This window comes from Oryctolagus cuniculus, chromosome 10 (assembly GCF_051225735.1).
Source record: "Oryctolagus cuniculus isolate XC-2025 breed Fujian yellow rabbit chromosome 10, ASM5122573v1, whole genome shotgun sequence".
Taxonomy (NCBI): Eukaryota; Metazoa; Chordata; class Mammalia; order Lagomorpha; family Leporidae; genus Oryctolagus; species Oryctolagus cuniculus.
This window is the reverse complement of record NC_142876.1, coordinates 255271-274958: the sequence shown is the minus strand read 5'-3', so window position 1 is coordinate 274958 and position 19688 is coordinate 255271. Positions and strand designations below refer to the sequence as shown.

General features: G+C 60.6%; 1 protein-coding gene across 1 annotated transcript in view; it reads right to left on the bottom strand.

Annotated features, from left to right (window-relative positions):
* Positions 1 to 6048: 6048 nt before the first annotated feature.
* The window catches only part of PARD6G (par-6 family cell polarity regulator gamma), an 80651-nt gene continuing 67011 nt past the window's right edge, over positions 6049 to 19688 (bottom strand). Inside the window, exon 3 of the mRNA XM_070050042.2 lies at positions 6049 to 8273. Coding sequence (XP_069906143.1) covers positions 7432 to 8273 — 842 coding nt within the window. The 3' untranslated portion in view covers positions 6049 to 7431. The remainder of the gene's footprint in view (positions 8274 to 19688) is intronic.

The window sequence follows — 19688 nt, the reverse complement described above, 5'->3', positions numbered from 1 at the left end:
CGTCTTGGAGGCTTTGCTAGGTGAGCGCAGGCCATCACTGCAAGGCAGGGCGGTTTTGTTGTTATCAGTTCTATCTGGGTTTTATTTGTGCTTTTCTAATTAAATAGGATAAGTAGGTGCATCAGGAAGGCAACGTGACCAGCAGGAGGGGGCAGAAGTGAGCGCACCGGCCGTGGGGCTCCGGGGTCACTGGTGAGGCCTCGTCCGCCTGTCCGCCTGTCCTGTCCTGTCCTCTCCTCTCTGCCCGTCCGCCTGTCCTGTCCTGTCCTGTCCTCTCTGCCCGTCCGCCTGTCCTGTCCACCTGTCTGTATCCGCCTTTGGCCCACGTGAGGTGCCACAGTGCTGTGCAGCATGGACATTGCTGTTTCTTTCCACAGGGGTGCTGAGTGGTAAGTGGATCAGGGCCTGGTGCCGCCAGCTTTTCTAGCCATATCCTGGCTATTTACTTCAGTTCTTTGGCTTCTACATAAAATTCCATGTTTGATTAATTTGTAAATTAAATTAAAAGTGAAAATTGAGGCACTAAAATAGATATATTGCTACTGAAATGTTGAATGTAGTTTCAGTATTTTAAAAACTAGCATGAAAAGCAAAATTCAGTGTGAGGGACCGTCAGGACGCTGCAGCTGGAGCCACGGCCCGGGACGCCCGCGCCCCTCGAGGACTCTGGCTGCTCCCCTGCCTCCTGGAGGCTGGGAAACACTTGGGCCTCTGCATCTACGCGGGAGACCCAGGTGGAGTTCCGGACTCGTGGCTTCTCCCTGGCCTACACCCGACTGCTGTGGCCATTTGGGGAGTGAACCAGTGGATGGAAACTCTGTGTGTCTGTCATCTATCCTTGATTCTGCCTTTCAGGTTTGAAAAATCTAGTACAAGGTCTGTAGTGGGGAAGTGATGATGTCTCAGGACATAGCAATGGCTGTAAGTTCTCGCCTGAGTCCCACTGTAATCTTAGATCCACTTTTAGCAGTGCACACCGGGGCTGGCACTGTGGGGGAGTGGGTAAAGCCACTGCCTGCAGTGCTGCTATCCTGTATGGGCGCCGGTTCTGGTCCCAGCTGCTCCACTTCCAGTCCAGCTCCCTGCTAATAAACCCGGGAGAGCAGAAGATGGCCCAGATCCTTGGGCCCCTGAGCCACAGGGGAGACCCGGAAGAAGCTCCTGGATCCTGGCTCAGCCTGGCCGTTGCAGCCACTTGGGAAGTGAACCAGGGGATATCTCTTTCTGTCTCTGCCTCTCTGTCACTCTGCCTTTCAAATTAATGAATAAATCTTAAAAAAGTGTACAACATGTTTTCCAAACACACACATCTTGGTTCCTGCACCAGAATTTCTGTCGTGTCTGAGAGACGGGGTGCCCTGCCTGTTCTGCGTTTGAGGGCCTGTGCCAAGCTCTCACCCATGATTCCCGTCGGGTGGGGGTGGGCAGGGTGGTTCTGTCTGCAAGAGAGAGAGAGAATAATAGGTCTTTTTCATTTCCTGGACAGTAGGTTAGTGAGCTGCTTGCCTGGGCGAGCTTGCCGTCCTAAAGGCAGACCGGACGGGCAGGGCCAGCTCAGTCCTGCCCGCCTAACGTGGGTTCGTCCCTGTCGGTTGTGGAATTCAGACGGCCGAGGACCGCTGCACGCCTCTGCAGCGCCGTCCTGCCTGAGCTTACGCCAGGGTAGACGCCGCCATTCCAGGTAGAATCTGATCTTCGTTACTCTTTCGTGTGTGTAGTTTCTGCAGTGTCAGAATTAGTATGAATGTTGAGTGGGAGTTGCAATGCCTGAGCCTCCTGTGTGTGGCTGGCACCGCCCACCAGGGCCTGCAGGCACGAGCCACCCTGGACGGCTCGGCGGGGGTGCTGGTTCCCTGTCCGGTGCTGACGGCACTACCCTAGCCAAAATGAGACAGTGAATCGCTCAAGTAACTGTTTTCTCTGCTGCACATTCAGTTGGCTTCTGGATGCTGGAGTGAAGGTAAAAGCCCAGTATCTTGGCGACTTAAATGCATGACTGTATCCTGCATTTAAACTACAGCAGCACTGGAGATCGGAACACGCTGGGACGATCCGTCAGTTCTGGGTAGAAGGCCCAGACCCCGCGTGAAGCTTTCCTCTCTGAAAAAAAAACTAGGATTAGCTAAATTTGTGCATTTAACTTAGGAACTGAAGTTTTAAAGTTTTTAACAGTAATGCAGAGTTGACAAGTTGAATGCTTATGGGGATTGCGAAGTAGAACTCCCATAATTCCCGTGTGACTCATGCCCTGTGCAGCCTGACGGGACCGAGCCTCCAGCATCTTCACCCCCGAGCGTGCGTACTGAGAACACACGTGGCAGCCGAGGCGCCGGGCGTGGCGTGTGGTGAGGGCCGGCCCGCGTGCTCCCCACGGGGCTCACCATGCACTTGCTCATTCCTGGCGCGTTCAGTGGTTAGGACGCAGAGCCGGGACGGCACAGAGCCGAGACAGCTGCCTCACGCCTGTGGTGGTGCTGGGCGATGGCGGGAGCTTCCTTCCGCGGGGCCAGCATGTTATGCTGCCCAGCGTGTCCCTGTGAGCCGCCCACCGGGTCTCTAAGGTCAGTGCTGAGCGTTTCAGTGAGAACGGGCGTGTTTGCGACTGTGTTACAGCGGACGGCCCTGCCTGTGCTCAGCTCTTGGTTCTGTGTGGGTCCGTGAGGGGCAGGCTACAGGTGGACATTTCTCACGGCTGTGGAGCTGTGTCCTCGTCCAGCAGCACTGGCTGGTTCCTGGCACCGTCCTCCCTGAACCCAGCCTCGGCTGGGTGACAACAGACGCCCATGCGGAACCGTGGGTGCAGTGGCACCGACGGCTGAGCCCCGCGGGCAGCACCGTGGCCTCTGCGTCCAGCCTGTGTCTGGCGTGCCCGGTCTCCAGCAGCAGAACCGCATCTGCGAGAGGCATGGCCAGGATGGCGGAGTCGCTTCAGGCGGATGCAGCCGTGAGGTCCAAGTGAGTCACAGGCCCGCTGCTGCCGGCTCGGCAGACACGGCCGCAGGAGCCTCTGGGACTGTGCCGAGGGAGCTGCAGTCAGGCCCCCTTCCATCTAGGAGGACGTCGGGTTCTGTGGGCTCTCCGGCCCCACTGCGTGGGTGCTCACATGTGTGGCCCTCCTCCACGTGTGTGCTCACGTGTGGCCACTTCCATGCATGTGTTCACCTGTGTGCCCCCTCCACGTGTGCTCACGTGTGGCCACTTCCATGCATGTGTTCACCTGTGTGCCCCCTCCACGTGTGCTCACGTGTGGCCACTTCCATGCATGTGTTCACCTGTGTGGCCCTCCTCCACGTGTGCTCATGTGTGCCCCCTCCATGTGTGCTCACGTGTGTGGCCCTCCTCCACGTGTGCTCACGTGTGCCCCTCCACGTGTGCTCACGTGTGGCCACTTCCATGCATGTGTTCACCTGTGTGCCCCCTCCACGTGTGCTCACGTGTGCCCCTTCCATGCATGTGTTCACCTGTGTGGCCCCCTCCATGTGTGTGGCCCTCCTCCACGTGTGCTCACGTGTGCGGCTTTCTCGCAGGGTGGGACTGGAAAGCAGAGACCAGGATGCACGGGCGCTGAGGTGAGAGCTGGTGCTCTGCTCCCTCTGCCAGCAGGGGCCAGCGTGGGCATCTTCTTTAGAGCTTTGGGGTGTACGTGGAGTCTGGTTGGGGACGTGGAGAGGTTGTGGCCTTGCTTGGGCCTGAGCTGGCCCCAGACAATGCCCGGGCGCTAGGACCTCCCAGCGAGCAGGTGCAGCCACTTCGCACCTGCTGTTGCTCAGCCTCGGAAATGCACTCTCTCGCCCTCTGCGCCATTTGTGTGGACGCACTGACCGCTGACCCTGGTGGGAGCGGGAGGCGGCCTGCGCGGGCATGGGCGTGGTAAGCGGTTGCTGGCAGGCGTCCGAGGTCTGCTCAGGTGACCCCGTAGATGGAGCGAGGAACAGGATGCTTAGCGGCTTGCTTTCCGTGGCTGCTGGCGTGTCCTGTCTAGGACACAGCAGGGAGGTGCACTGGCCGCTCTGTCTGCGCGGGCAGACAGGACAGAGCCCCGGACGGATGCAGCATCCTCTTGCCGGACTTCTGCGGCTCAGCACTGCCCAGCACTGCTTCTGGAGGCGCTGGGGGTGTCGCCGTGCGTGAGCCCTGGCCTCCACCTGCAGGCGAGGGCACCCATGGCACCCTGCTGCTGCAATCTTCAGTTCCTGGAAAGTGTGAGGACCTCGTGGCTCAGGGCTCCTCGTGCTAAACGAAACCACCAGACGCTCAGCACTGGAGGGAGGACGACCCGGGGGAGGGAGCTGTGTTGCTGGAGGAGGAAAAGTGCCGGCTACCACCCAGGGGCAGGGAGCGGACGCATCCTCTGTAGCCGTGGGTTCCTGACGAGGGTCCCCTCGCACATGTGGCCACTGCGCTGCTTGTTGAGCTACGGAAGCCTGAGGTATTGACTTGTTTTCAGAGCCTGACCCTCGTGTGTCACTGCTCTCTCTAGTCTGGGTTACAGTGCAGGATGGTGTGTGGCTGTGACCCTGACCCTGACCCTCCGAGAGATGTGATGTCCCTCTCTGGTCTGGCTGTGACAGTGTGATCCTGACCCTGATCCTCCGAGAGATGTGATGTCCCTCTCTGGTCTGGCTGTGACAGTGTGATCCTGACCCTGATCCTCCGAGAGATGTGATGTCCCTCTCTGGTCTGGCTGTGTGGCTGTGACCCTGACCCTGACCCTCCGAGAGATGTGATGTCCCTCTCTGGTCTGGATGTGTGGCTGTGACCCTGACCCTGACCCTCTGAGAGATGTGATGTCCCTCTCTGGTCTGGCTGTGACAGTGTGATCCTGACCCTGATCCTCCGAGAGATGTGATGTCCCTCTCTGTAATGTGATGTCCCTGATGTCTGGCTGGGGGAGGCCCTAGCATTTTCCAGATACACTTGCCGTGTTTTGAACACGAGTCTCAATACCCCTCGCTGCCTGCATAGGGCCCAGCTGCTTCTGGGTCTGGCAGCAGGTGTGTGTGGCCTCTGCTCACATGTGTGTGTGCATGTCACACTGTCACATGTGTCACACGTGCCTGGCAGTAGTGCTAGACCTGTGGGCTGCATGGGGCGAGTGGCCAGCTACTTGCTGAGGATGAGATGAGGTGACGGACCCTGGAGCTCCGGCCAGCGCATTTCCTCGGGGACCTTGGCACTGGCTGCCGGCACTGCGTCCATACTATGTGGTGTGCGTCCATTTGGTGATGGGGCGTTAGACGGACCGGGCACATTTAGAACTTCATTTTCTCAAAAGGACTTAAAGAAGCCCTGTGCTGTGGTCTGCCATCCATCTTCTCACGTGCAAGGGCCTGCAGTAGGCCGGCGCCGCGGCTCACTAGGCTAATCCTCCGCCTGCGGCACCGGCACACTGGGTTCTAGTCTGGGTCGGGGTGCCGGATTCTGTCCCGGTTGCCCCTCTTCCAGTCCAGCTCTCTGCTGTGGCCCGGGAAGGCAGTGGAGGATGGCCCAAGTGCTTGGGCCCTGCACCTGCATGGGAGACCAGGAGAAGCACCTGGCTCCTGGCTTCGGATTGGCGCAGCGCGCTGGCTGCAACGCACCAGCCGTAGCAGCCACTTGTGGGGTGAACCAATGGAAGGAAGACCTTTTTCTCTCTCTCTCTCTAACTCTGCCTGTCAAAAAAGAAAAAGAAAAAGTCTGCAGTAACGCAGTAATGGGTAAGCATGCCGTGACCCAGGCTGGTCGCCGCGGTGGTTGCTTGGGGGGTGCAGGCGGCTGTTGTCAGAGCAGGAGACTCCTCCGCCTCCAGGGCCTGGGTGCCGGGCCTGGCTGGGGACGGCCCTGGAGGGAGGCTCTCATCGCTGCGCCAGCCTCTCTCCACTTCCCGGCTTCCCCGCCCGGCCTCACCGGATGCCCAGCCAGGGGGCGCCCAGTGTTGGATGTGAACCCCTGACCGGCTGTGTAAGGAGCGCCTTCCCCCAGGCACCGGGACGGACACCGGCCGAGTTGTGCTCTGGGGGTCTCATGCTTCCTTTATGGAGAGCACACTGACGTACATCAGGAATGCAGTTATCAACGCAGAAGCAGAAGAGGTTTTATTCTGACATATAAAACAAAACACAGTTTTTTTTAAAAGAAAAAAGATAATGGGAGAAACACAGACTTGGGTAGAAAAATACACTCGAGGTGCTCCCAGCAGCTCGAAACTAAAATCCTGGCCAGCAGCACGTGGACGTCAGGGTGAGCCTCTTTGTTTCTTTAAAAAATGATTCACATTGGAAGGAGCAGCTGTGTCCCAGGTCCCTGTCAGGCGTCCAGAACCTGCAGCCCCTCAGCTAAGGATGGGAACTCATGCTGGCGAAAGCCCCGCCTGCCGGCCGCCACAGGGGTCCTGCACCACTCAGAGCCCAAGCAGGGGGCTGGGGGTCCTCGCTGAGACCTGCAGGGGCAGCTCTGGTCTTCCCTGCGCGCTCAGACCACATCAGACACCTGTGCAGAGACCATGGTGACAGCAAAGCTACTCTGCCCGAGACAGCTTCCCAGAGGCCCAGGACAGGTTCAGTTCCCTGTGGCACGAAACCAGGATAGTCCTGCCACTGACCAGCAGGTGGCACTGCGCCACAGGGCACAGCCACAGGCAGAGCTGGCCCAGTGACCTACAAAAATATTTTTACCTGTATTTATAGCAAAGATTTATTTGGTCAAAGGTTAGTTCTCAAAGTATAAAAGTAACTTTCTCCCTGACATTTATCCAAACAGAAAACACTGTAAAAAACTTAATTTGATCAAACAGGAATGTTTAAAATCACTTAGTATGTAAATGTAAGGTCGAAGAGAAGTGACAATAAATTTAATATTTGTTAAAAATAAAGTCCCAGGTGACCTGTTAACAGTGAAAGAACAGGAGCTCCCACCGACCGCCGCTGTGCGCACAGCCTTCTGGACACCGTCCACGCTTCTCCCCGAGGGCAGCCCCGGGCCCTCCTCGCACTGGGACAGTGGGCGACTCGCCCCCGTGCCAGGCGAGGCCGCGTTCCTTCTCTGAAACGCCGTCCCTGGTGCCAGCTGCCCCTCGGCCACCCCGACGCCTGCAGCTGGTGGGAGCACCGGGACAGGCCGTGCCGCACCGCCCACCACCGGGGGTCTCTGTACCAGTGAAGTTGGAAACATGGATTTGACCATCTTAAAAAAGTAATTTTAAAGCTTCATCTTAAAAAAGGAACTCTGCATCGACCTCCTCAGTCCCTTGGCAAAGATGCCAGAGCTGCACCCGGCTGGCGTGTGTGTGTGTGTACACGCGTGTTTGTGGTAAGTTCTGTAGGGAAATGCTATAAAAATAGTGTTGAAATAGAGTAGGAAGGTGTGAAGTATACAATTCTTCTTCTTTAAAATTGGCATAAGAAGTTAAAAACGTTTCTCCTGGGCATGTCAGTCCGGTGTGGTCAGCTGGGCCTAGAGGGTGACGGCGGGCCCATGCTCCTCCACCCCGCCCTGGGGGAAGGCCAGGCTGTGGCGGGGGTCCACCTTCAGGGAGCTGAGCAGTTTGTGGATGCTCTCTCGTCCGGAGCCGCTCAGGGCCAGGTCCCGGTGCAGCCGGTGCGCCAGGCTGGTGCCGTTGGCCCGGGACAGGCTGCCCGCGGGCGGGCCCTGCGTCTTGCGGTGCGGGGGCTCCAGGGCGCCCTCGATGACGATGTCGGCCTCCTCGTCGCTCTCCATCTCGTCGGGGTGGAAGTTCTGCAGGACGTGGGCGGCCGGCAGGCCGTGGTGGCCGGTGGCGCTGTCCGAGGACTGGCCGGAGCTGCCGGACGCTCGGCTGCCGCGGACGACGTTGTTCCTCTGGTTGGCGGGCTTGACGGTGACGATGAGGTTGTGGCTGTTGGCGATCATCATGTCCGTGACCTGGTCCAGCGTCTTCCCGGCCACCTCGATGCCGTTCACCTCCAGCACCTCGTCGTTCACGGCCAGCAGCCCCGTGCTCTCGGCGAGGCCCCCGGGCACCATGCGGGAGATGAAGATGCCCGGAACCTTCTCCAGCCCGTGCGGCGTCACGCGCACGCTGGCCCCGTCCCGGATGTAGAAGCCCAGCGGCTTCTCGCAGCCGTGCCTGTACAGCCGCACCCTGCGGTGCGTCTCGGGCAGGATGTCCACGTCGATGACGGAGGACACCGGGCGGAAGTCGTGGGGCGAGCCGATGCGCAGCTGCGCCCGCCGCCGGCCCTCGTCCCGCAGCGACACCAGCACCTTCTTCTTCCTGGGCAGCGAGCCGGGCCCGAAGCTGTCGTGCTCCGCCTCCTCTGAAACAGGAGAGGGGCGGTGAGAGGCCGAAGGGCAGCAGACGCGCTCCCGCCCGCCTCCCCAGCACCCGCGTCTGTGCTGGACCTCACGGGCTCCGGAGCCCGGTCCCCCGCGCCCGGCAAGCTGACCAACCGTGACCCAGGCTCGGACAGCACTCACCGGGCAGGCACAGAGGCCAAGTTCAAAGCTACTGTGGAGCCTGCAAACGGACCCCAAAGGGAAGTGCCTGGCAGCTACAGAGGTCGAGGGTCAGGCCCAGGGGGGTGCACACCTGAGCAGCTTCCAGGGCCGGGAGGCGGGGCCTGCGGGCTCACAGCTCCGCCCCCCACGGGAGCCTGGCAATGGACCTCTTGTCCTTTCTTTCTCACACAGACAGGGGCTCTAAATCAATCACTCGTAAAGACGTTTCCTGTTCCTTCCTGGGCGAGCAGTCACACATGGGGCTCGCAGGTCACGGCACGGAGGGTGAGTGCCCGGCAGGAACGGCCGTCGGCTCTGCCCGGCCGCCGGGGGTGCACCGCCTCACCCTAAAGGGGCTCTGCAGAATCAAACCTGCATCGCCCAAGTCAGCTTCCCAAAGGCTGAGGGGCGGGGGGAGCACACAGGTGGTGCTTGGAGCATCTTCTCACGGCAGAAACACATCTGCTGGTGCAGCCGCAGCCTCTGCCTGTGAGGCCGGCGTTCAGCGGCCGCGGACGACCAAGTGCGAGGGCTCCTGCCCTCCACGCGGGAGACACAGACAGGGCTCTGGGCTCCAGGCCAGCGCTGGCCGTTGGGCCATCTGGGGAGTGAACCAGCAGATGCAACCTCCTTGTCTCTTCCTCTCTGCCTTTCAAATTAATGTCATTAAAAACATTTGTGAACTTATTTCACTTTTAGATTACACCTCTTTTGCCTTTGATGTAGGGGGCCCCACGAGCCCCCTCCTGGACACTGGACTATGGGTCCAGGGTGTCAGCTGCACGTATGGGGCCAATTCCTCTGCTTCACCCATGAAAGCGTGGCCAGGGCACCCATGAGGCAGCCCCACGTCAACAGTCCTCATTTATGTGGCTGCAAAAGACCGAAGACCACAGATGAATAAAAATTAAGCCTCAGGCCGTGTCGGTGGACAGGAGAGGGCAGCGAGGCCTCCCTGGGCCAGTTTCCCCCGAAGGTGTAAAATGTCCCCTGACCCCTACCTCCTGACAGCACACAGGAGCCCTGAACCCGGGCGACCAGCCTGAACCCAGGCCTCGGTCATTTTGGGAGCCCCACTGTGACTTCTGGGACGGTGAGCCCAGGCTGACAGCTCTGGAAAGGGCGGTGCAGGCAAAACCCCCCCACCCCGGAGACAGCCTGGAGCCTGTCCCTCCCCACACACCTGCTCAGGGACTGACAGCCGAGGCACACTCACTCGGGCCACACGGAAACAGCAGCATTGGGAAGGACTTCAGAAGGTGGCAGCTGCAGTGTCCGCCTGGCTGCCCCAATCCAGCCCATTCTCCGCGTCCACATCTGGACACGGGGCAGGTGGGCCGTGCTTGTGTTTTGGAAACAGGTCTCCACCCTGGGCCAGCACCACCAGACGCAGCAGGTGCTTCCTGGGCCGTGTGGGGGATGTGGTCCCTGTCCCGAGTCAGCACGGGGCCAGGGTGAGGAAGGCCATCTTCCAGTCCATTACAAGAGCCGTTCAACACTTTGTCACAAACACACGGGAAGTGTTGGATGCTGAGGTCAGCACACTGAGGTGGGCTGAGAGGGCTGTGAGATGTTTCAGGTGAGGGGGCGGGTACAGTGGAGTTGGGAGAGGCACGGGCTTGCTCCCTGGTGGCCGAGGGGATTAATATCGGATGGCTCTCGGGCAGAAGGTGCAGGCCAAGTGGCAGCTCCTTTGGGAATGCGGGAGGTGGCCTAGGACCTAGGACCCGAGGCTCTTCTCAGCCAGCAGGAGCAGGTGCCCCTGTGATGGGAGAGGTAGAAGCTGATGGGAGACCCTGGGAGTTCCCCGTCCTGTTCCTGAAAGGGGCTTCCTTATGTAAAAAGTAACAACAAAAACACCTGATGGTTTTCCACAGGGCACCCCCAACAAAGCTGCCTGGGGTCTGCGCTTGTCACCTGGAAGCCCTGAGACCCGGGGTGGGAGCAGGACCTCCCCAGGGCGGGTGGTGCTGGCCAGCTCCTCGGGGCCCCACGCCCGGTCCCAGGTGAGGGTGGCAAGGGCAGCCACCCCCTTCCCACACTGACTGGGACTGCAGAGCTGGCCCGTCTTCAGGTCTAGTGACCAGGTGCTCCTTCCAGGGCCACAGTCCCTGCTGCCCTGCAGGCTGCACTCCCAGCCGCCCAGCCTCATGCTGGGTTTCCTGCTGTCCCACTGCACAGGGCAGGCGTGTGGGCTGGGCGTGGCGTGGAGAGGTGCAGGAGGGGAGTTACGAGTTTACAAACTACGCTCTGCACAGACGAGACTTCTGTTTCCAGGAAGGTGGAAGGTAGATCTCTTGCAAGCCCGCAGACAACGCAGCAGGAGAGAGGCAGAGACAGCCCCAGGACAACTCCACGGGAGCCCTGTGTTTCTGCCTCGTCATCCCCGACTTGGAGCTGACGAAGCCGGCACCCTGAACGCACAGGGCTCTCTCAAACGCCAAGACGAGAACGGGGTGGCCAGAGAGGCCAGGAGACAAGGAGGCAGGGGCTGCACCCAGAGCCTGGCTGGGGCTGGGGCCAGGACGCCCACCCTCGGGGTCAGAGCTGCTGGGCCCTCATGGCACCAGCACTGGCAACGCTCAGTAGTGCCTGTGCCTGCTCACACACCGACAGCTGCTGTCCTGAGCCTGCGTCCAGCGTCCAGCGTCCGCGCGTAAGGCCTTCATGGACTACAAGACCCAAAGATGACAAAGACCTCATCTGAACCCCTCATAGGCTGCCTGCACTGTACAAATGAAGTGCAGCTTTTCAATTTTTAATTTAATAAAGCTGGGAATTGGCGAGCTAACACCATCTGGGCCTGTAAACACACGTGTTTCTTCACTGGACACAGCAGCAACACAGCCACGGCCACAGTACCACGCCTGTCACTGGACGCAGCAGGCACATGGCCACGGCCACAGTACCACACCTGTCACTGGACACAGCAGGCACATGCCCGAGGTCACAGCACCACACCTGTCACTGGACACAGCAGGCACATGGCCACGGCCACAGTACCACTCCTGTCACTGGACACAGCAGGCACGTGCCCGAGGTCACAGCACCACACCTGTCACTGGACACAGCAGCCACACGGCCACAGTACCACACCTGTCACTGGACACAGCAGGCACGTGCCCGAGGTCACAGCACCACGCCTGTCACTGGACACAGCAGGCACGTGCCCGAGGTCACAGCACCACACCTGTCACTGGACACAGCAGGCACATGCCCGAGGTCACAGCACCACACCTGTCACTGGACACAGCAGGCACGTGCCCGAGGTCACAGCACCACACCTGTCACTGGACACAGCAGCCACACGGCCACAGCACCACACCTGTCACTGGACACAGCAGGCACGTGCCCGAGGTCACAGCACCACACCTGTCACTGGACGCAGCAGACACGTGCCCGAGGTCACAGCACCACGCCTGTCACTCACTGGTTCTCCTCCCAGCCATGTTCCACATGAAACCCAGGCCTGAGGCAGGGCAGCCTGACTGGGGGTTCCAGATGCCCCACTGCTGAATGACCACTGTGCATGGGGCCAATCCTCATCTTGTGGAAAGTTCTGGAATTAGATCTTAAATTGCTCTTAAAAAGTTATTTATTTATTCAAGAGGCAGAGAAAGAGAGCGCTTCCATCTGCTGGCTTACTCCCCAGATGCCCACAGAGCCAGGGCTGAGTTAGCCCAAAGGCGGGAGCCAGGAACTCAATCCAGGTCCACACGTGGGCGGCAGGGACCCAATCACACAACCACTGCCTCCCAGGGTGCACATGAGCGGGAAGCTGGAATCAGGAGCCAGAGCCGGGACTTGAACCCGAGCACGAACTCCCTGCAGCGAAAGTCCAGGGAGGCAGGGCTGGCAGGAGGGCCAGGGACCCTGTGCAGGGCCAGGGAGGTGGGGGCCGCCAGCTCGCTAGAGCCGATCTTGCCTCCAAGTCAGAAACCAGCCCTCACCTGCACACTACAGAAGCTACAACATGTTTTGTTGTTCAAAATGCTATTAATTTCACCCAGAAAGCAAGCAGCAAGAGGAGGCAGTTTGCAAGTCCTCGGGCCTTGCAATTTTGGTTTCAACACTTTTCCTTGAACAACTCGCTGAGTCAGACACCAACTTTGAATATTAAGATGGTCAACCTGTTTGAATTACGGTGAAATATTCCAGCTGCACCAGATGAACGTCAGGGCCCGAGCCTGGGGCCATGCCCGCCTGCCCCTCCCCCCAAGGCGAGGCCGCCGAGAGCAGTCATATCACAGCCTGCGTTTGGCCACGGCGGCACCGCTGTCCACTCTGGGAGACCACTGCTCGCCAGGCGGGGCACAGTGCGTTTCCTGTCTCCAGTTTTCTGCCGCCTGTCCACCCCAGGGACCTGAGGTAGGGGCCTGTCCTCCTTCCCCTCGGCCTCCCGGGCTGCAGAGTGCGTGGGCTCACAGGCGCCCACTCCCGGGCCTCCCCTCGCAGGAGCTGCCTCCTTGCAGACCAGGAAAACGCGTGCAGTTGGAGAGCCCGTGGAGGTGTCACTCACGCTTCAACCCAGTCGCTGGGGGACCGCCACGAGGCCCCTGGGAAGAGGACGCGGTGGACGCAGGGGGTGGACCTGAGCTTGTCTGTGCCACGGCCGCCTCTTCTTTGGGAACCCTGAAACGGCAAACACTACGACCCAGGGTCCCGAACCTCTGTCCCTTGCTGTGCTGGCCAGACCCTGACCGACTCGGACCCCTCTGGCCCTGCCCTGGGTTCAGGCTCCTGTGGTTTGTCTGTGCCTCCGAGGGAATTCGCCAGACCTCGGGGTGCGGGAGAATCAGAGCTCTCCGTGGGCCCAGCGGCCTGAGCACGACGAATCAGCGCAGACTCTTCCATCAGGAACACGGAGGTGGGACCTGCTGGAGCTGCCCGGGAGCATGGTGTCACAGGTGAGCACACGTGTGCAGGGCCACCCAGGCCGGGGGGAACAGCACGGCGGGGGCCAGAGGCGGGTGGGGAGCTCTGGTCTGGGGTGCGGCGTGAACCGAACTCTGGAAAGCGGGTGAGCCACAGCCCGCACCCTGACCGCCCTCTGCCCCAGCACCCGGAGCTCGGCACGAGTGCGGCGTCCGTTATCCCGCTGTCCCCCGAGGCGGGGACGCGGCCTCTGCCCCAGACGCCCTCCTTTCAACAGCCGCCAGCACATGTGGACCTGATTAGGCAAAAATTCCAAACCAGCTTAAAAATAAAGTTTGTTCTGAAGAATGCCCCATTCCTAAAATTCCAACTCTGGTTCCAAGATACCTTCTCACAGGAGCGACAGTCAGTGTGTTAGGGCTCACGTCTGCACAAAGCAAACAGCTTGGAAGGTCACATTTTTAGACAAAAGTCTAAAAAAAGCCTGTTTAATGCAAATCAAATTTCATTTTCTTCTCCCAGTGTCATGCCCTGACCTGCCAGAGGCCCGCCCTAGTCCTCACACGGGGAAGACTCCATCCTGCGGGCTCAAGCTGGAGATTCACTCAGAAGCCTCGCTGCTGGAGCACTCGCCGTGGGTTGACACCGTCGCCATCTGCGCGTGGCCTCTTTCAGACTCCAGAGCCAGGCTGTCCTCCGGGGCAGCTACCGGATGCTGGGGCGGGCAGCTGCTCGTGTCTGTGCACACAGGTCAGGGAGGCCTCCCACCAGGCCTGGATAAGCTCAGAATGTGCACCAGGGTCCACTTCAGACCCCTGGCCTGCAGCACGGCTACCGATGGCAAGTCCAGAGCCGGTGCCTCACTGCGGCCAACAGCGAGCGCCCCCAGGCCCAGGGCCGAGGCCCTGCTGTGTCCAGGCAGCAGCCACTCAGTGCAGAATCTCTTCCACTGCCTGGGCCCCTGGCCCGGGGTCCCTCTGCACCAGAGAGAGACCCAGAGCAGCCACTAGCTGTACTGGGGGATACGCCAGGGGTGCGGCACTGCCTGGGGCCCAGTGCTGGCCTGGGCAACATGGGCACACCAGGGGCTGCCGGCTGCTCCCCAGGCCTCTTCCTGCACACCACGACCCTGAGCCCCAGGCAGCACCAGCGGGTGCAGAGGCGTGTGGGCCGGCCCGTCGCGGGAGAAAGGCGCTCGCTGGTAGTTCAGTGAGACTCACTGTGGAGTCCACGTGAAAGAACACAGATTATGCCGGAAGATCATCTGTGGCCGCTGGTGTTGCCTGGAGCAACTGGTGTGCGTGAGAGAGGCACTCAGAGCCAAGCCCCGGCGCCAGGTACACGGTGCCAAGGGCACTGTCCTATAACCAGGAGGCCGCCATGCCCTGTGCTGCCCACATCTCCTGCACTTGCGGTCCACCCAGGGAGCCTGCACAGCCCACAGGAGTCCCAGCTCTGCTTCCTTCCCTACAGCCAGCCCCTGGACTCCAACGCCCAGCGCCCACTGCGGCCAGCCCCTGGGCTCCAACGCCCAGCGCCCACTGCAGCCAGCCCCTGGGCTCCAACGCCCAGCGCCCACTGCGGCCAGCCCCTGGCCCCCAACACCCAGCACCCACTGCAGACAGCCCCTGGACTCCAACGCCAGTGGCCGCTGTGGCCAGCCCCTGGCCCCCAACACCCAGCACCTGCTGCGGTTGGCCTGCGGCTCCCGATGCCAGGTGCCCACGAAACACTTGTCCAGAGCCAGGGGCACTCACACTGCTTGGAAGATGTGTCACCGTTTGTCTAAGAATTACCAACAAAATGGCGAGAACCATTTAGTTTTAACTGCAGACTACTCCTCTCTCTAGTCAGCTGAGATAGGCAGCAGCCCACTCCGCTCACCGTGAGTTGCACACCACACAGACCTGGGCCAGCGGCAGTCATGGCTGCACTCAGCCCACTTCCCAGACATCCGCGGCAGGCGCTCAGGCCCTTGGAAATGCAGGTGTCCCCAGCAATGCCTCCAGGGGTGCCAGGAGGGACAGGGACTGAGCCGGAGGAGCCCCCTCCTGCCCAACAGAAACCGGGGCTGGACAACAGGGCCTCGAGCCTGAGATACAGGGGGCACAGGTGGGCTGCAGCTGAGCCCAGAGCCATGAGGCTAAGACTGGCAGGCTCCAGGGGGGAGGGGGTGGACAGGGCTCCACCTGCGAGAGAGGAGAGAAGGGGCAGGCAGCCGGGCAGAGGGCACGGCCCTGGCTGACCCCCCGTCAATCTCCAGCACCTCTCAAGCGCTCATCTTGCCCATAAGCTGATGGATGTGGGCGGAGCACATCTGCCCACAGCCTCCGAGGGGCCCTGCATCGTGTCCACAGGGGACACTGCCCGTGTCCAGAGCTGTCACTGGGCTGCTGGGGCCTCCCATGGGTCCCGGGCAGGCGGCTCGCCTCGAGGAAACGCCCTCGTCAGGACCATGCTGTGCGTCCATGGGCGCTCCAGGCTTGCAGCACCGTCACAGACCATTCCCACCTGATGGACGTGGCACAGTGCAGGCAAGTACTCAGACACAGCGCAGTCAGCAGAGCCGCCTCGGCCCCGGCGGGCGCCCGCTGGTGTCCACCTCCGTGTCCCTCGCTCAGCGCCTGCGACCTCGGCCCGCAGTCCCGAGTCCCTCTGAGCTGACTCATCTCACAATGTGAAGGGGGTGAGGGCTCGACCTGAGAGCAAGCCTGAACTTCCAGACCAGAGCAGCTGCTCGCTGAGTCGACGCAGGCACGGATTTACAGTTGAGAGCTTCTAACTGGGAAGCCTTCCTGGGGCCCGGGGGAGCTCACAGCAGGTGCTCCTGCCCTCGGGAGGCCCAGGCCCGGCGCACAAGCCGGTGAAGAACCAGCAGGGGCTCCCGCAGGAGTTGAGAACTCGAGGACAGAGAAGTGCCCTGGGCTCTGCCCCAGAAGGGTGGACACAGGGTCTGCTCAGAGGGTCGCAGCTTCTCCGGACTCAATCCTGCTTCGTGCCTCCTCCCGTCCCTTCTGGCCAGCAACTTCCCTGTACCTCCGAGCCATGGGGGCAGTCAGGGTAGACCCTAAGGCCAGGCCGGAGCAGCCGGTGCCCCAGCCCCTCCCACATCTCCTCACAAAGACTGCTCGTGCCCCCAGGACCACGCACTTCTGGGGGTGCTTTCCAGTGAGATGGGGTGGGACAGCCAGACCCAGTTTCTCTGCTGTCCCACCCAGGAAACACACACCCCAGTGAGACATGTCCATTTGCCAGCCGCTGGGTGGGGCGAGGCGAGGTGCTCTCCACCCGGTCAGCACCATGAGCAACACCAGTCAGCCTTCACCCTGGACACAGGACACTACAGAGCTGGCCCTGGACAACACGCCCACTGGGCAGCAAGCTTCCTACATGGCCTCGGCTGCTCTGCACGTCTCTGACTCGAGAACAGCCACATGTCCTCCAAGAGACCAGGGAAAAAAGATTTTGGTGTCTGCAAATCAGATCTGAACTGAGCCCAGAGACTCACTCAAGATGGCAGCGTGGCCACCGCAGGCCACAGGCGGCCCTCAGCTTCCTGAAGACCGTGATGGAGCCTTGCCCAGTGCCCAGTACAGTGCAGGTGCTGTGTCGCACCCTCAAAACCTTGCACATGGCCAGGCAGGCTCAGGGGCCCCTGGGGTGATGCCGAGGGGAAGGGACACAGATGGGTCACTCAGGTCTGCCGGGCGCCCTTGGCCACTTCCCCAGGCTCAGGGGCCTGTCTACCACTGCTTCAAACTCGGGCCGTCTTCCTCCCCACGACCACGCAGAGGAAGCCCATGCTCAGGGCTGACCAGAGTGGCCACAGCCGGCTGGCGCTGCCCACGCGGGGCTCCCCACCCCAGCTCCTCTCAGCAGCTGCCGCGTTTAGAGAACTCTGCGCCACACACACCTGGCGCCCACCCTGTGGGCCGACAGGGCTGCCCCGAGGGTTCTCAGTGAGCGTCACAGAGCACCCAGATGTTTCCCAGGAACCTCTGCTCTCAGGTGCTCCGGTGGCTGTGAACGCACTGCATGGGGTCGCCTGAATTCCTGTAACCTCCCCCTGGGGGGGCGAACTGGCTTTGCTTTCTGACGTGAGAGAGGGATGAGGTGGCCCACCCTGGGCACTGCCCTGAGCAGACTGAAAGTGCCCAGGACTGCATGTCCCCTCTCAACCACAGAAACAGAGTGCATGGGTGTTGGTTTTAACTTGCAGTTCCAGGGACGATCTTGTGTGTCTGCATGCTGGATTCAGCAACTGCTCACAGCTATTCAGAGCCTGCAAACACTGGCCCATGCACCAGGCGGCTCTGGCCCCTCTGAGACACCCCTGCCACCCGCCCAGCCAGCTTCACCTGCTGCCAGGCAGCCCAGAGCAGAGCAGACGGTGGCCTTGGGCTCCGTATCCGCTTCTCTCACCACCGCCCAGCAGGGGGAGCCCCAGACAGAGGCCTCGGCTGATGCTGGGGCTGGGGTGACTGTGGGCATCCCTCAGGGGCATGTATGGGGCTGAGTCTGCAGGCGTGCACCTTAGGGTCACTGGGTTGGAGGGGTGCGCCGGGAGTTCCCTATGCCACTGGGGCTGCCCTGGAAGGTCATTCTCCCCAGAGGTTGGTTATTTGAGCCACGCCAAGCCCAGCTTCACTCCGCTTCCTGGCTTGCCCGCTATCATTGCTGGACGCCAGGCCCATGGGGCTGCCCATCTTGGCCAAGAGCCTCCCTGTGAGCTGGAATGAACCTCCTTCCTGAACAAGTGGCTCCTCGGATATTTTAAAGTGACCAGGGCTCAGAGCAGCTGGGAACCCCTGTCCCGAGGCACTCATCCTAGGGCAGCCCCTCCCCCGAGGCTGCTCGGGCGGGGACAACGCGGGTCCCACTCCTGGGCCTGACTCTCCTGGCGCCCGAGGCTCCTGTCCTCAGGCCACTCACTCTTGCTGACTTTCCTTTCCCAACCTTGCAGCCTCACGAGGGTGGCGGGAGGGCAGGAACAGGCCTGGGATGAGCCCTGGGCCTGCAGGCGCACAGGCACACGGCTCCTGGCGCACGTGGTCCAGAGAGGCAGGCGGCAGCAGAGGGAGAGCTCGTCCCCAGGTGTCGGGGCAGCACGGCCCACCGCCCCCACCCCCAGCCTGCCTCGCGGCGTCCCTGTCCCCACAAAGGAGCAATACAGAAGGTTCCCAGGTCACAAACCCAAGCCAGAGCAAGGTTTCTTTTCGAAAGACACACATGCCAACATTTAGACATCTGCCACGTTGCTGAAAATGCCACCTGGGAGGAGGCTCCAGCAGCTTCTGCTCACTCTGTCTCGTCAATCCCCAACCCACCCAGGCCTCAGAACGAGGCCAGAATTGGTATGGAAGCACAGCCGAGGGCATGACCTTGGCACCACCAAGACTCTGCCCCTAGGGGTTGCCGGGCACTGCCTGGGATGTGCACGGAGCCGCTCTGCCGCCCAGCTCAGCTGTTTTTTTTTTTTTTTTAAAGATTTATCTTATTTCTTTGAAAGAGTTGCAGAGAGAGAGAAGGGGGAGAGGGGGAGAGGGGGAGAGTGTGGGGAGCAATCCGGACTAGACTGAGTTACTGGAATTAAGACTTATTCTATGCATCTGCTCTCCCACTGTGGGGAGCAAACCGGACTAGACTGAGTTACTGGAATTAAGACTTATTCTATGCATCTGCTCTCCTACAATATGGCGCTGGGAGAGGAGAAAACAGCTTCTACCCAGCTGCCTCCAGTTCAACCAATAAACTGTAGGACTTGCTCCTGATTGGAGAGCAGCGTACTCGGCGTGTGGGCAGCCGAGTTAGGATTGGCGGAGGAGGACTATAAAGGAGGAGAGAGACGGCATGCACCAGGAACATCTATGGGGAACATCTAGCTGAAGGAACACCCGTGCAGCCCCCGAGAGAGCCGGCCGGCGGTGTGCCGCTCCCCTGCGGAAGTGGGGAATGTGGCCAGGGGGAACTGCCCTTCCACGGAGGTGGAAGGGATAGTAGCCAACCCGGGAAGAACCAGCAGCAAACCCGGGGAGGGCCGAGCAGACGAAAGAACAGCGCAGGGTCCTGTGTCGTTCCTCCACGAAGAGGGGGAGCGACATAATGGTGCCGTGACTCGGATATGAAGCCTAGGCAGCGTTTAGTGTCGTTCCTCCATGAAGAGGGGGAGCGACATAATGGTGCCGTGACTCGGATAGGAAACCTAGCTCGGATAGGAAACCTGACTCGGATAGGAAACCTAGGACGGATAGCAAACTTAGGAGGGAAGAAACGGGAAGAAATGGGAAAATACCGGAGAGAGAGACTAGCAAAGAGCCTAGGTGCTGGAAGAAGCTATTGAAAGCCTAGGCATAGACTCG